General features: G+C 35.3%; 1 protein-coding gene and 1 long non-coding RNA gene across 5 annotated transcripts in view; one reads left to right on the top strand and one right to left on the bottom strand.

Annotated features, from left to right (window-relative positions):
- The window catches only part of Nop17l (Nop17 like), a 69,623-nt gene extending 64,405 nt beyond the window's left edge, over positions 1–5,218 (top strand). For all 4 annotated transcript variants that reach the window (XM_067774523.1, XM_067774524.1, XM_067774525.1 and 1 more), the window contains one exon: positions 4,027–5,218. In XM_067774523.1, the coding sequence (XP_067630624.1) occupies positions 4,027–4,272 (246 nt within the window). In that variant the 3' untranslated portion in view covers positions 4,273–5,218. The remainder of the gene's footprint in view (positions 1–4,026) is intronic.
- Positions 4,146–8,757, bottom strand: LOC137244864 (uncharacterized). Its single transcript, XR_010951215.1, has 2 exons — positions 7,226–8,757; positions 4,146–7,156 (listed from the first exon to the last, which is right to left on the bottom strand). It is a non-coding gene; the product is annotated as an uncharacterized lncRNA (long non-coding RNA).
- Between the last annotated feature and the right edge of the window lie 7,209 nt (positions 8,758–15,966).

Raw genomic sequence — 15,966 nt, 5'->3', positions numbered from 1 at the left:
ACATCCACTTCATCTGACAACGATGAGCCAATGATTGTTCTTTGTTTTGGTTTCTTAAAAAACTTTTAAACCAGTCTAGTTCTAAACCTTGAATGCCTATGTCTGATAATTTTTCCACTAGTATTTTTATATCTATGGTTTCAAAAGCTCTTTTAAGATCAACAAAAACTGCTAAAATCGACATTTTATTACTAAGATCATCTTTCCATTCAGCTAAAACCATATTTAATGCTGTTTCACAGGAATGATTTTTTCTAAAGCCTGATTGTTGATGTATAAGAATCTTATTTTTTTCTAAGTACTGAACCAATTGGTTCTTTACCACAAGTTCTAAAATTTTTTCATCGCTGGGCAATGAATTTATGGGCGGTAACTCCTCTGCTTTAATAGTATTTTTAACTTTCTCTATGGGAACAATTGTTGAAGTTTTCCACATACTAGGCACTATGCCACTTGAGAATAGAAGAAGCCTAAATAGGGGGTTGCATCTTTCACCAGACCATCCGATAACAATTTTTTTCCACCTCTTACAGCTTTGAACTTACTGACAAGTTCAGCGATGTCATCTGATCAAACTTTGATAAATTTAAAAACGCAGTTTCTTTGATTAGTTATATATACTTCTCTATCAAATACCTCTATATTATTACAAATATCAGTAATACTATCAACAAAATATTTATTTAAGTTGACAGCAATTTCCGATTCGCCATTGTATATTTGACCGTTTATTACAATCTTCTTTATTGATGTATCTTCTTTTCCCATACTTATGGCCTGTTTTAGATATTTCCACATCATTTTGCTATCATGACAATTTTTATTTATATTATATTCCATATACTTAACTTTTTTAATTTTTACCGTTTGTATTTATTTTTTATATACCGGTATTCGTCCCAGTTTCCTGAGATTTGAGCCAGTTTGAAAAGTTCAAATTTGAATTTGTTCATATTGGCTAGCTCGTTGTCATAGCATTTATTATGTATTTTTAAATGCACTACTTTTTCTCTGGTAAGATTTTGCATGATATTTAAAATGCTATTATTAATCAGCAAAACCTTACTCTCTAAATCAATATGGTCAAAATTACTGAAATCACACAGACGCAGTTGGTTAAGAAGTGATTCATTATTATAATACTCCCATGAGGTTATTTTTCTAATACTTCTCATTTTTAATTGTGGACTACTTTTAATTTTAAATTGGATTGTTTCACGATCAGTTATTTGATGTTCATCTAACCTTTCGCAAACAATAGCATTATTATCCGAAAATAGTAAATCGATTTTTGTTCTAGATATATCCGTTATACGAGTATCGAAATCAATTTTTTGATACATAGAGTATGATTTAAACAGATCAATTAGTTGTGTACTATATGTGGATGTATTATTTAAATTAATACTAAAATCTCCTACAAGAATATTGTTTCCGGAATTTTCACAAGTAATACCCAAGACATTACGTAAATAGTTTATAAAATCTGAATCGCTTGTGCTGGGTGAGTGATATTTCACACCCACTTGAATTTTTGGGTTAAAGTGCTTCAATTGGATAAAAATATACCACAAGTTTTTATCGATTTCTTTATTATGTTTAACGCAGTATTGAACTGAATCATGTACATAAACAAGAACGCCACCAGTATGCCTACTATGGGAGTCACAACGTACTAATTTGTAGGATTCTATTTTCAACTCTTGATTTGTTACGACATTTGTGGTACATGTTTCAGCGCAAAATACTATCGCTGGATTTTTAATCTCGATCAGTCTTTCTAATTCATTTTTATTACTTACAATACTATTTATATTAAGATAAAGACAAATTAGATTATTTAATTGCTACTTTCTAGTTTTGGATTTGCTTTGAATATATCTTTTATATGCTGGACATTCCTTACTAAACGCAGCATGGTGTACATCAGTCTCTATAAATTTTTTCTGGACTAGCTCACAACAGCTTACACAATTATATACATTTGATACACAATCTCTGAAATCGTGATTGCCTCCACATCTACTACATGCTTTTTTATTGATACATTCAACCGCCTCGTGATTAAATCCCAAACATTTAAAGCATCTAAATACTCTTTCATAATCAGTAATTATGCAAGAGTCCCATTCTACATTAATTCTCTTTTGTTTAATAATATTTTCGTATGTTTCTATATCTGTTTCAACAAGAGCATTGAAGCATTCTTCTCTTCGACTGAAATTTTCAAAAACCTTTACAACTTTGAATTGTTTACCCTCACATATGCTATTTTGTGTTGTAATACATTCTATCAATCGCTCACTGCTAAGCCTCAGGTAAACCTATAACTTTAAATATTTTTTTAATCTCTCTCTTGTCTTTTGTTTTTTCCATATCGTATTCATTCCCAATTTGTTCCGCTATCTTTTTCTGCAATAGTTCGCATGATTCCTTATTCTTGCATGGCACTACTATCCCACCGTTGTTGATCTCTTTTACTGCTGTGACATGACATTCGGTTGGTTCGATGACTGTTTTAAGCGCTACTTTGGTGTGTTTATTTTTCTTTGCTTTGTCTTTCCGTTTAATAACAATCCTATTTTCACTTTGTGAGGCTGCTTGTGCATATGTAATTTTTTTGTTTACATTTGTGTTGTTGTTTAGGCTGGTACCCGCCAAAACTTCATTTAATTTTTCGCTATTATTTTCTATTGTTTGTGATAACTCAGACAGAATATCTTTTCTCATTTGATTAATTTTAATTTCTACATTATGTTCAAGCAGTGAATTGAAATCAGTCATCAGACTAACTTTCAACTGCTGTATTTTGTGAAATAATGCTTCTTCAATTATATCCTTCATTTCTGTCTTTCCTAGTCTATTTTGATCACAACTTTGTATCAAATGTTTTATTTCAATAAATTTGGTATTAGTATCACATACCGAGCATTGATTGCAAAACCACTCTAAATTAGCATTTTCACTCAATAGTTTAATTTATGTTCTTTTCATGTTGCTGCATTTTATGCAGAAAAAAATCCACATCCACCCGAACATGAAATCGCATCGTCTATTTGCACTAGTTTTACCAAGCATTCTTTGCATTCAGACGGCGGCATTTTGCCTAATCCGCCACCAATTTTTCACAAAAATTTGTTGACAACACTCTCCTAAACTAGAAAGCAGACTACCAAGGAAAATACGGGTCACCCTGGCCCAATTTCGACAAACGTTGGGGACATTACGTTGACATGACACCAACCATCTTTTCAATTGTAATGTGGAACCTACGTCTCTAACAGCAACTTTCTTATGGATCTCCCCTGTTGATACTGCTAATGTCCTTGGACTTCTGTAAGAGGACTTTGATACAATTTGTAAGTGGTCGCACCCATTGAATGGGGCGAATGACTGTTAACACAACAATAACAACAAAAAAACATGCTTCGCGCGGTCGAATTGAACTCATCATAATATATAAATGTAATGTAACGAATTTAGGGAAATTCTGCTTATTTGTAACCTTCTACTAACGTTGGAATCGCTAAACTATTGAATAAATAACTCCAATATTCAATAATGCAAAATGGGCTTTATTAGACTACTTTGAGAGTACTTCACAATAACTCTTCTTTCACAACTAATTGCGTGTTTAAAACAAAATGTTTACTTACTACTCAGCTTTCGCTGCTTTTATACTCTCTGTTGCCTCGTCCACCCATTTCTCCTAAGGTCTAGTAACTTCGCGAACTTCATGCTTGGTTACCAACCATATATGTACATGTATATTTGTAGTTTATAGTCTCTCGCATAGCCATATGCATGTGTATATGTGAGTACTACTTCGGCTGATGGTTAGTATTTCTCTGCTGCCTTGTAGGTACATGTGTAAATGATGTTTGATTTGTTTACGTACATACAAGTGGCTGATGTTTAGTATCGAATTAGGGATGCTAGTATCACTTAGTGATGTGAATATTTGTCACAGTACTTAAAGAGTTTATTTCAAATAATTCTAATGTTGTTTTTATTTTCGCTTTTCAGCCCATCAACCTAGATTCCCACACAGACTACTTCAAATCAAAGTCTAGCATTGGTGATTGCAACGATAATAATACTAATAAATTGGAATATGCTCCTGACAAAGCAGAGGCTACTAAATGCACTAACAACAAAACGAAGCTTCACGCTAAAAGTGGGAATAAAATTACACGTCTCCGTCTGGATTCAGAGGAATCATCGGATATCGATGCAAACAAGAACTCTATGATGTTCGAAATGGATATGTAGTGTAAAAAATTTAGAAGTTAAGCAAACAACCTCAACAAAATCGTAGTGTACAAAACACAATAATTATTCAGCAAAATATATATAGGCCACCACACCACACATTATTAATCAATTATCATCCATCATCATCTTCCAATGCATTGCGTTAGCAGTGCAAAAGCGACATCTACTACATGCTTAATATATACAAGCATGAAAACTTACATAAATACATTATTATGCTACTATATAAAATACTTATATATATTTTTTAAATATCATCTGTTCAAAATATATTCGTAACTGCATATTAAAAGCATTTAGTTTGAACTTCTTGTAAAATGTCTATTAAAAAAGTTGTGTGCTCAAAATATTTACCTTTGATACGAAATGAATATTAAATATTTGAAAATATTACAAACTATACAGATATGAAAAAAAACGCATGCATTAGTTTTTTAAAGTACACATTTGTCGTATGACGTGCAAAAGAACTTTTAAGCCTAATTATAAGCACACACACCCACACCCACAAATATGCACTTACTATATATGTGCATCTACTCTTGTTAACATTGCATGTAAAGTTTTTAATGGTTATCAAAATTGTACATCTCATTTAAGAATAATTCGGTTACCTTTCACACATTTTTGTGTCAAAAAATTGTTGAATTATTCATAGTATAAAATGAAATTTAATTATATTTTATTTAGCTTCAAAATTTTATCTGCTTACTTATATCTACTAGTTTCAGCATATTTGCGTTTTTTCGATTATAAATCAAACAAAAACTTCTTTACGTTTATGGTTATTAATAATTATACTAAATACAAATACATATATACAAATTGTTAAAAATTTTATATAAATTGCTATAATGCATGTTTTTATATATTCTTACATTTTGAGCACCTACTATGAAAACCTTAACTGGAAAAATTTTAATAAAATATTTTAAAATAAAAATTCATGCATTTTTTTGGTTTGGTTAAAAGCAGTCACACAAAACAAGTAAGGAAGGCAAAGTTCGGGTGTAACCGAACATTACATACTCAGCTGAGAGCTTTGGAGACAAAATAAGGGAAAATCACCATTTAGGAAAATGAATCTAGGATAACCCTGGAATGTGTTTGTATGGCATGGATATCAAATGAAAGGTGGTAATGAGTATTTTAAAAGGGAGTGATCCTTAGTTCTATAGATGGGCGCCTTTTCGAGATATCGCCATAAAGGTGGACCAGGGGTGACTGTTGTTGTTGTTGTTGTAGCAGTGCTTCGCCCCACCTAACAGCCGCGACCGATCACAAATTGTCATCAATATCCTCTAACGGGAGTCCATGGAAACTTGCTGTTTCAACAGGGGTGGACCATAATGAAAAGGGTGTTAGAGGCGTTGGATCCACATTACAATTACAATGACTATAGAATGTGTTTGTACGATATGGGTATTAAATTAAAGGTATTAATGAGGGTTTTAAAAGAGAGTGGCCCTTAGTTTTATGTGTGAAGGCGTTTTCTAGATATCGACCAAAATGTGGACCAGGGTGACCCAGAACATCATCTGCCGGGTACCGCTAATTATTTATATATTTAATAGCATGAACAGTATTCCTGCTAAGATTCCAAGGGCTTTTGATTTCGCCCTGCAGAACTTTTTCATTTTCTTCTACTTAATATGGTAGGTGTCACGCCCATTTTACAAATTTTTTTCGAAGTTATATATTGCGCCAGCAAACCAATCCAATTACCATGTTTCATCACTTTTTCATATTTGGTATAGAATTACGGCATTTTTTAAATTTTTCGTAATTTTCGATATCGAAAAAGTGGGCGTGGTCATAGTCGTATTTCGCCAATTTTTAATACCAAGATAAAGTGAGTTCAGATAAGTACGTCAACTAAGTTTAGTAAAGATATATCGATTTTTCCTCAAGTTATCGTGTTAACGGCCAAGAGGAAGGTCAGACGGTCGACTGTGTATAAAAACTGGGACTGGCTTCAACCGATTTCGCCCATTTTCACACAAAACAGTTACCGGCATAGAAGCTATGCCCTCACAAGGATTGGTAAATTTTTGTTCGACTTATGACATTAAAAGTATTCTAGACAAATTAAATGAAAAGGGCGGAGCCAGGCCCATTTTGAAATTTTTATTTTACTTTTATTTTTATATTTTGTTGCACCATATCATTACTGGAGTTGAATGTTGACATAATTTACTTATATACTGTAAAGATATTCAATTTTTTGTTAAAATTTTACTTTTAAATTTTTTTTTTATGTGGGCGTGTTCTTCATCCGATTTTGCTAATTTTTATTTAACACACATACAGTAATAGTAGTAACCTTCCTGCCAAATTTTATCATGATATCTTCTACGACTGCCAAATTACAGCTTGAAAACTTTTAAATTACCTTCTTTTAAAAGTAGGCGGTGCCACGCCCATTGTCCAAAATTGTACTAATTTTCTATTCTGCGTCATAAGGTCAACCCACCTAACACAAGCATCATCGCTTTATCCGTCTTTGATAATCAGTCCTATTCTGCATTTCGACATGGATTGGAATTTTTTCGATTTGGCAATTTTGGTATTCTGTGTTCCAATCTCTTTCGATCCAACTTCGAATCGTTCGATTTTGTGTATTCTGCATTTCGATCTTACTTCAGTTTTTCTAAGTTGCAAATTTGTTGGCGGAAAAATATTTTCTTTTTAGTTTTTTATTAATTTATAACAGAATTTTTACAAAAATGTAAGTAAAACTTGTTAAGAAACGTAAAAGGCTTGATGAAGATTGTTTTTTTATATGTTTCCAGGTCAAAAATAACATGTCGATGTCGAAGACCTTGGGCGTATTTGCCCCGCAAAAGTATCTAACACATACTTAAAAGCATCCTTATTAAGTCTAAAGTTTTTTGAACCCAAATAAGAAAATAAGTCATTAAAATTTACCACTTTAAGTTCAATTTCTTACCATTCGTCACTCATCTCAAATGGATTACACAAATCTCGCAAAATTACCTTTCCATTCTCGCCTGGCCATTTTCGTATGTGTTGCTTTCCAACTCCACAAATAATGCCGCGGCTATTGATTCCAGTATAATAGACAGCTATAATTTGTGTCTGTTCGTTGGGTCCAGTTATATGCCAAAGCAAGCTGCTGGAGTAGAGGAAGGTGAAGCGAAAACGTAAACAATCCTTGCGGAAAGAATAAATAAATCTCCATAAAGTATTTTAGGCCAGTGCAATGAAATTAGCATCCGGAAAATTCAGAAAATGTCAACTATATTCGTGCAGGAATCCTTTTTAACAAAACTTGGTGGCCACGGCAGGGAATTGGCCAAAAGAACGACAAAAACACACAATTATGAAAGCACTTCACTCAAAAAGATATAACATTGCGGCAATATATTCTATTGCTTTTTTTGTACAAAATGGCGTGGATAATAAAATATAAACGTTTTTCAGTGTTTTTTAAAAAATTTCTTTAATTTATTTTGTTCCAATGTTCACACATTCCGTACAAAGAGCTGATTTCGAAAAATCATTTGCTCTTCCTCTTCTCGTTACGATTCCGTCGTAATGCAGAATACCCAACTTCGATTAAAGCGGAGCGTAGAACGGGAACGTAATCGAAATGCAGAATAGGGGTGAATGAATTATCGCACTTTTTCGGTTTTTTGAAATTTTCGATATCGAAAAAGTGGGCGTGGTTATAGTCCGATTTCGTTCATGTTAAATAGCGATCTGAGATGAGTGCACAGTAACTTACATACCATTTCATTAAGATACCTCAAAATTTACTCAAGTTATCGTGTTTACGGACGGACGGACGGACATGGCTAAATGAATTTCTTTTTTCGCTCAGATCATTTTGATATATAGAAGTCTATATCTATCTCGATTAGTTTATGCCGTTACCGTTTACTGTTATGCGAACACAATTAATATACTCTGTGAGCTCTGCTCAGCTGAGTATAAAAAATAATATATGGATCTAGCAATGCGATTTTAATATATCATTAATCTGCGCCCATGCACCGACAGAGAAGAAAGACGATGAGGTGAAAGACGGTTTCTATGAAATCTTAGAACGCACACACGAGCGCTGCCCCCGCCATGATATACAAGTCGTGCCTGGCGACTTTAACGCCAGTTTGGGCCAACAAGGTGTTTTTGTAGCCAGGGTTGCAATGTTCAGTCTACACAATGAAACCCCTGATAATGGACTGTGGCTAATCGACTTCGCCGGAGCTCGAAATATGGTCTTATCCATCATCAAGTTACCTAGCTGTCCCCTGATCGAAATAAATGCAATCAGATCGAGATGTGCGCATGACCTTACATCGACTCGGATCACTATCTCTTCGCAGCCAAAATACGCGTCCACCTCTGCGCTGCTAAACGCAAGGACCAAAAAAACACGAGGAAAGCTAGACTTTGAAAGACTGCAATCGCAACAGACTGTCAATGATTGCGCAACTATACTCACAGCTGCTCTATGAAAGCACAAGTCAGCCCGACGGAAAGCAGGCACAGTGGGAGCATATCTCTAAAGCACTTCGTAGCGCCGCCAAATAAAAATTGGTTGCCGGCGACCACGGAAAAACACCTGATACGATCAAGAATGCCGCGTTGCAACCGAAAGAAAAGACGCTGTCTACAGGGCTACGTCTAATCAAGCACAACAAGAAAGTGTGTGAAAGCTACCGTGAGTTGAAAAGGGAAGCGAACCGCTTTTACAGGAACAAAAAGCAGAGACAGAAAGACGTGTGAGGAGCCAGGTATAATGCCTGCAAATTTTACCAAAACATTCGGAGACAGAGGGAAGGTTTTAAATACGGGGCCAGCTCCTGTAAGAATGGCGATGTTGTAACCGATGTCCAGAGAGTACTTAGATTACGGAGTGTACACTTCTCTGCTCTCCTAAATGGAGACAGCGATGTACCGCCTAGGGATGATGAACACGATACCGCAATCGATGATGATGGCATTAATGCTCCCCACCCGGCTATGAGGAAGTCGGAATAGCAATAACCAGATTAAAAAACAATAAGGTCGCGGGCGCTTATGGATTCCTGCGAAGCTATTTAGCTATTTATTAGCCTCTGCAAAATACGGTCGGACGGGTGCCTGCCTGACGATGGGAATCTAAGCGTTCTTTGCCCAGTCCAAAAGTAGGGAAATCAGCCTTCTAAATATCGCATTTAAAGTCCTGTTAAGCGTATTATGCGAAAGATTGAAGCCCACCGAGCGGATTTAGACCTGGTAAATCTGCCATCAAATAGATTTTTACTATGCGCCAAATCTTGGAAAAGACGACTGACACTCATCACCTCTTCTTCGATTCTAAAGTTGCCTTCGACATCACCAAAAGGGTCTGCCTTTATATGCCGCTATATCTGAATTGGGTTTGACATTTGAGAAAAATCATCAGCTCACTCAGAGCCATTAGAGAGATTTCAGACAGGGTGAACACCTACTGCTGACGACATGGATATGACCGGCCTGAACACCCGCGTCTTAAGCTCTGCTTACTCCAAGCTGGAATAAGAAGCGAAGAGATGGGTTTAATGGTGAATGAGGACAAAATCAAGTACTTGCTGTCATCAAGCAAAGAAGCAGCGCATTTGCACATTGGCAATAACGACACTGTTGGTAGCCATAATTTCGAAATATTAAAAGACTTCGTTTATTTAGGAACTAGCATTAACACAAGCAACGACATTAGCTTTAAAAGCTAGCGAAGAATCACTATTGCCAATAAATGCTACTTTTGACTAGGTAGGCAATTTAAAAATAAAGCCCGCTCTTGGCAAGGAAGATCATGCTCTACAAGTCACTTATCGTACCCGTCCTACTATAAGGTGCAGAAGCATGGACCAGTTTTTACAAAGACTTAATAATGAGCTGTGCGAGCTTTACGCAAACATTAACATAGTCCAACGACGGCTAGGCCATGTTGTGCGAATAAAAGATGATGATCCGGCTAAGAAAGTATTCTTTTCGGAACCCTTCTACAAAAAAAGGGCGGCCCCACTCCACTGGAAAGACCAGTTGGTATCACCAATTGGCGTCAGTTAGCGCAGAGGTGAACGACTGGCGCACCTTTTTGGCCAAAATCGTTTAAATGTTTAAGCACCAATTAAGTAATGGCGTTTTCTTTTTTGAAGATAGTGTCATCCTCTTGGCTCTTCTCAGCCTTCTTCTAAGTTTGTGTGTTTCTTTCACAAAATATTTCCCACTGAATAGGAGAAGGGGTCTCATTGCCTACAAAAAGAGTCATTTTGCATGGCGCCAGGTTACCTACTTCAAATGTTAGAATTGTAGATTGCAACATGAAGGTAAAATTTTGTTCAGAAATAAAAACGTCATAAATAACGCTGACAAATAGTATCAGCTGATTTCATTTGTATGATTTTAAAATATGAATATAAATTGAAGTAAAAAAGTAATTATACCTTTCATGAAAATTAAATGGTATATTAAGTCCTTAAAGCCGGAGTCATTGGTGCCGTATGTTGTATCGCTGTATCCGTATCCCTAACGTAATCAGCTGTTTATCGTTACGACGGTAAACCAAAACCCAATTGGTTGGCTACGATACGGTTACGACCTTAGCGGCACCAATAATCGATTGCATTGATTCTCATAAGGTTGGTCGAATCAGCTGTTAAAAGGTTACCGATAAAGCACCAATGTCTCCAGCTTAAAGGAAAATTATGCCCCTATTACGGTTTACAACTCAACTTAGTTAGGCAGCTATCAAAAATGCTGTGAAAATGATTTTAGTGTTGGACTGGAGAACATCTACGATATTGAGGAGCATATTTGTGCGAAGTGGATTAAAACCCAAATGACTCCAGAGCAAAGCGTTACAAAAACCGCATTCACGCACCGCACTCACGTTCACATAATTTCACCTATTTGGGCTGCATCCGAACTGCGCCCTGCCTCGTCCAACTTCGGGATGTCGCTCCAGAAGGTCAAAAAGATGTTCAATGTAATCTTTGGTTGAAAACTTGTTTTTTCTATAAATGTGTACAAAATTGCTGATCATAAAGATTGTTCAAATGAATTTAAAACAGGTAACGCTTTCCATTTTTTATTTTTTTTTTTTAAATAATAATCAAAAAGTATCAAAGGTGGTATCAAAAGACACGTTTCGATTTTATTTCTATCGAAAGATATTTACAAAAACGCATAAAATGGCCCCGAGAGCGTCCGAAATATGAGGCCCGATCCATAGTTTTTTTGCACAGAACACCTTTCTGCGTTGGAGGCCTTCGGCCGCGATTTGTAAAAATAACCCTGGGTGGGTCCAACACCTTTCTGCTTTGGTGTGTACAAAAAATCTGGCAAAATACAACAACCACATGAAAATTTGAATCGAAATGATATGACAGAAATGAAATTTTTAATTTTTGCTTTCGGATTCTAAGAACGGAGGTCGAAACGTGTCTTTTGATACCAATTTTGAAAATTTTTGTTAAAAATTAGGTGATGAACCGTCTTGTAAAACATTACCTTTTTAAACGGTTTTACTTGACTTGGTTGGCTGGCTGGTTGGCTAGCTGGCACGAATTTTGTAATTGAAATTTAAGTAACTTCTCGATAAGCTATAAGCTTGAAACTTAGAATATATGTAGTTCAGAACTCGATGGCAATGCAATAATAAGAAAAAGTCGCCGCTAGGTGGCGCAAGGGTCGAGATATTCACAAAAATCGTATTTGTGGTCCGATTTGGCTCATAGTTGGAACGCGTAATACATACAAGAATAGAAAGCGACCTATGAAAAAAATTGCCGCTAGGTGGCGCAAGGATCGATATATTCACAAAAATCGTATTTGTGGCCCGATTTGGCTCATATTTGGAACTCATAATACATACAAGAATAGAAAGCGACCTGTGAAAAATCGCCGCTAGGTGGGACAAGGATCGAGATGTTCACAAAAATCGTATTTGCGTCCGATTTGGCTCATATTTGGAACACATAATACATACAAGTTAAGGAACATGACTCCACTCAAATCAGGAGGCAAATATAAACAAATTCTTTAAACGTTGCTATTTGATTTATTTACGAAAACCATTGTAACATTCCATTCCCACATACAGACATTGCGTTAGCCAGCTGATGCAATGCCAGGTGTAAAATTACTAAGGTATCGTATTAAGATAGGCATGATATTCAATATGCCTATTGTAAACTATTTGTAAGTTATAAAGAAGAGTAAAATGTAAAGCTTAGTCAGTTTTTTGAGCGGCATTGAAATAAAGTGCAAGAGTTTTTTAAAAACTCAATTTACCCAACTTAAACTTTAATTGGCGATCCTGCCAGGAGACACGCAGTGATAGCCTGTAAAAAGGTTGCGTGTCCTCTAGAGTGAAAAAAAAACACTGTAAAAATTTAAATAAAACAAGTATCTCTAAAAAGGAGAGAAAAGAAAAAGAAACACTCTAAAATTAAAACAAACAAAAAAATGACCGAAGAGCAAATTTTTGTTGTGTCTTTTCGATTAAAGGACATTAAGAAAAATCGTTATTTTCCTGAAAACCAATGTGCATTTGTATACAAAACAACGGCATATGTATAAAAAACAACACATGTTATTTGCATATACAAACGGAAGTTCGTACAAGATTGAGTGAAAGCAATATTGGCCAAAAATATTTGTCAGCTTACAAGAAAACTAAAAACGCGAAGTACGTAGCTCGGGAAAGTGAAAGGACCACCAACATATGTACAGCAGCATTCATCCACAAAGCGAACAAGGATCAAATATAAGGACGAGAATCCGAAGACGAAGAAGCGTAAGCTAATTAATAAAATAGTTAAGGTATATGTTAATACATAGTATGTATAAATAATTATATGTATGTACATATAAATTAGAAGATTATAATGTGAAGGCAAAACAAGAAGAGATAAAGCAAAATTAAAAAATAAAATTTATATGAAGTGCTAAAAGATTGTGAAAGAAGATTTGAAAAGGGTATATAGATCTGGATTCTTTGATAGAAGATTTGACAAAAATGTCATTAAATAGTAATAATAGTACCACTAATATGGATGTAATATCTAGATTGATAGCCGCTAGTACGGCATTATTACAAACGGAAGTAGAGCAAATGAGGCGACAGATACAGGCCATCAACACCAATGATGCTGTGACCGAGTTTGTACCCGAACAAATAGATTCAAATATAAATTGTGACGAACCTTTAGACGTTATCAAATCTTTGCCTGAGTTTGGGGGTAAGATAAATAATTATGTAAGTTGGCGCGAAGCAGCCAATAATTCCATGTCCTTGTACACAAGGGGAAGTAGGAAATATTTCGCGGCGTTAACAATTTTAAGGAATAAAATTACCCATGAGGCCAATGATATACTGACCAATCACGGAACAGTTTTGAATTTCGACGCAATCTTAAGTCGTCTGGACTTTACCTTTGCTGACAAAAGGCCAAGTCATATAATCGAACAGGAGATGAGTGTCCTGAGACAGGGATCGAAATCCCTGATAGGTTTCTATAATGAGGTTAACGAGAAGTTGACGCTTCTCATAAATAAGACAATAATGACTCATGGGACAACTCACCCATAACTAAAGAGCTAAACTCTAAAAACAGAGCCACTGCTCTGCGGGCCTTTATAACTGGGCTTAATCACCCATTAGATCAAATATTGTTTACCTTGGCACCGAAGGATTTGCCAAATGCCCTTGCAAAGGCTCAAGAGTTAAATGCCAATCAAATGAGGTCACAATTTGCTTTGCAATATTCGCAAAGCCACCCGCAGAAAAGTTTTAATTCATCTCCCCACAGACTTCCTTATAATAATCAGAGAAGTCAGGAGTTTCAGAATAATTTGAGGTACCCGCAGAAAAATAGTCCAATATTCGGCGACAATAAAAAAAAAACCCGTACAGAGCCAATGGATGTAGATCCATCCCTGCAAATTGAGAATAGGCCTAGTAATAGATATATGCCACAGGGAGTTAGAGACGATTCGCAAAACAACAATTTTAATAAAAGAGTTGGAGGTGCGCAAGTCAGTGCGTAACCACAGGAAAAAGTACAACGAGTAAATAATATTAATGAAGGCCATTTTTTAGGCCAAAAGTAAGCTTGCCATATATATATATCTGTATGACTAAGCTATAAAAAAAGATTTTGAAATTTTAGTAGATACAGGTGCAATATCCTGTTACATCAGGAAGGGAATTTATAGGAATCCAAAAGAACGGGATATTTATAAGAGGATAAAAACCATTAATGGTTATACAATAATAAGATTTTACCACGAAATTCATCTGTTTGGTGTTAAGAAGATTTTTTACGAAATTGATAACTTGGAGTCAGATCTCCTTATAGGTTATAATTTATTGTGGAAAGTCAACGCTTTAGTGGATCTGGAAAACCAGAAGTTAATTGTTAAGAGGATTGGAAAAATTTATGAATTTGGGGAAAGGAGTGCTATGAAGCACAGTTGTGAAAAAGAAAGTGAGGTTGATAAAGTGAATTTTGTGGAACAAAAATGTTCCACAGCGCCAGCCGATGGTAATAATACCGGCAATAGTACAGATAATATAAAAAATAGAACAAATGTGGAACAAGAACGTTCCACAGCGCCAGCTGAAGATTGTACCAGCAAAATTCCAAATAATAAAATAAGCCCAAAAGAGGGCAATATAAAGAATCTTCGTCAGAAGATAATTGATGTTATAAAAAAAGAACATGAAGATGTTGATTTGGATTTACCATTCAACACAGATGTCAGAGCAGAAATTCGCATGGATGAGGAAAGACCCATTTGGTCCAAACAATATCCATATGCAATATCTGTTAATATCTAGTTTTGTTAATGAAGAAGTCCAAAGTCTATTGCAGAAGGGGATTATAAGGGAAAGTAAGAGTCCATATAACTCTCCATGTTGGGTAGTTTCAAAAAAGGCAATTAATAAGGATGGAAGTCCTAAGTTACGCTTAGTGATTGATTTTAAAAAAATAAATGAAAAAACTATTCCGGATAGATATCCGATGCCGAATCCAGAGATCATACTTACAAATTTGGCGGAATCAAAGTATTTTTCAACGATAGATCTTGAATCTGGATTTCATCAAATATTAATGAGAGAAGAGGATATTGAAAAAACGGCGTTCTCCGTTAATAACGGGAAGTATGAGTATGTGCGGATGCCCTTTGGCCTTCGCAACGCTCCCAGCATATTCCAACGGACTATGAATAATATTTTGCATGAATATATCGGGAAGTTTTGTCATGTCTACATTGATGACATTATAGTATATTCACGTAATTTGCAGGATCAGTTGAAACATTTAGAATTGGTAATAGAAGTACTGAAAAATGGCACATATGAAAATATCTCTAGAAAACTCTAGGTTTATCCAGCAAGAAGTTGAGTTTCTGGGATACATTGTATCTCATAAGGTCATTAAAACCGATCCAAAGAAAATATAAGCAATAAAAAATTATCCAATACCAAGAACTCTACGTCAAGTTAGAGGATTTTTAGGTTTGGGATATTATAGGAAATTTATAGAAGGTTATGCTAAAATAGCAAAACCAATTACAAAATATTTACAAGGGGAATATGGTAAAATCTCCCAATATAAATCAAAAAAAACTATTGTCAATCTAGACCAAGAGGCAATAGCTGCTTGCGAAAAACTAAAGGGATCGTTGTGT

This window comes from Eurosta solidaginis, chromosome 3 (genome assembly GCF_040869045.1).
Source record: "Eurosta solidaginis isolate ZX-2024a chromosome 3, ASM4086904v1, whole genome shotgun sequence".
NCBI classification, from domain to species: domain Eukaryota; kingdom Metazoa; phylum Arthropoda; class Insecta; order Diptera; family Tephritidae; genus Eurosta; species Eurosta solidaginis.
Note: the sequence above shows the minus strand (reverse complement) of the source record. Positions and strands in the feature narration are given on the sequence as shown.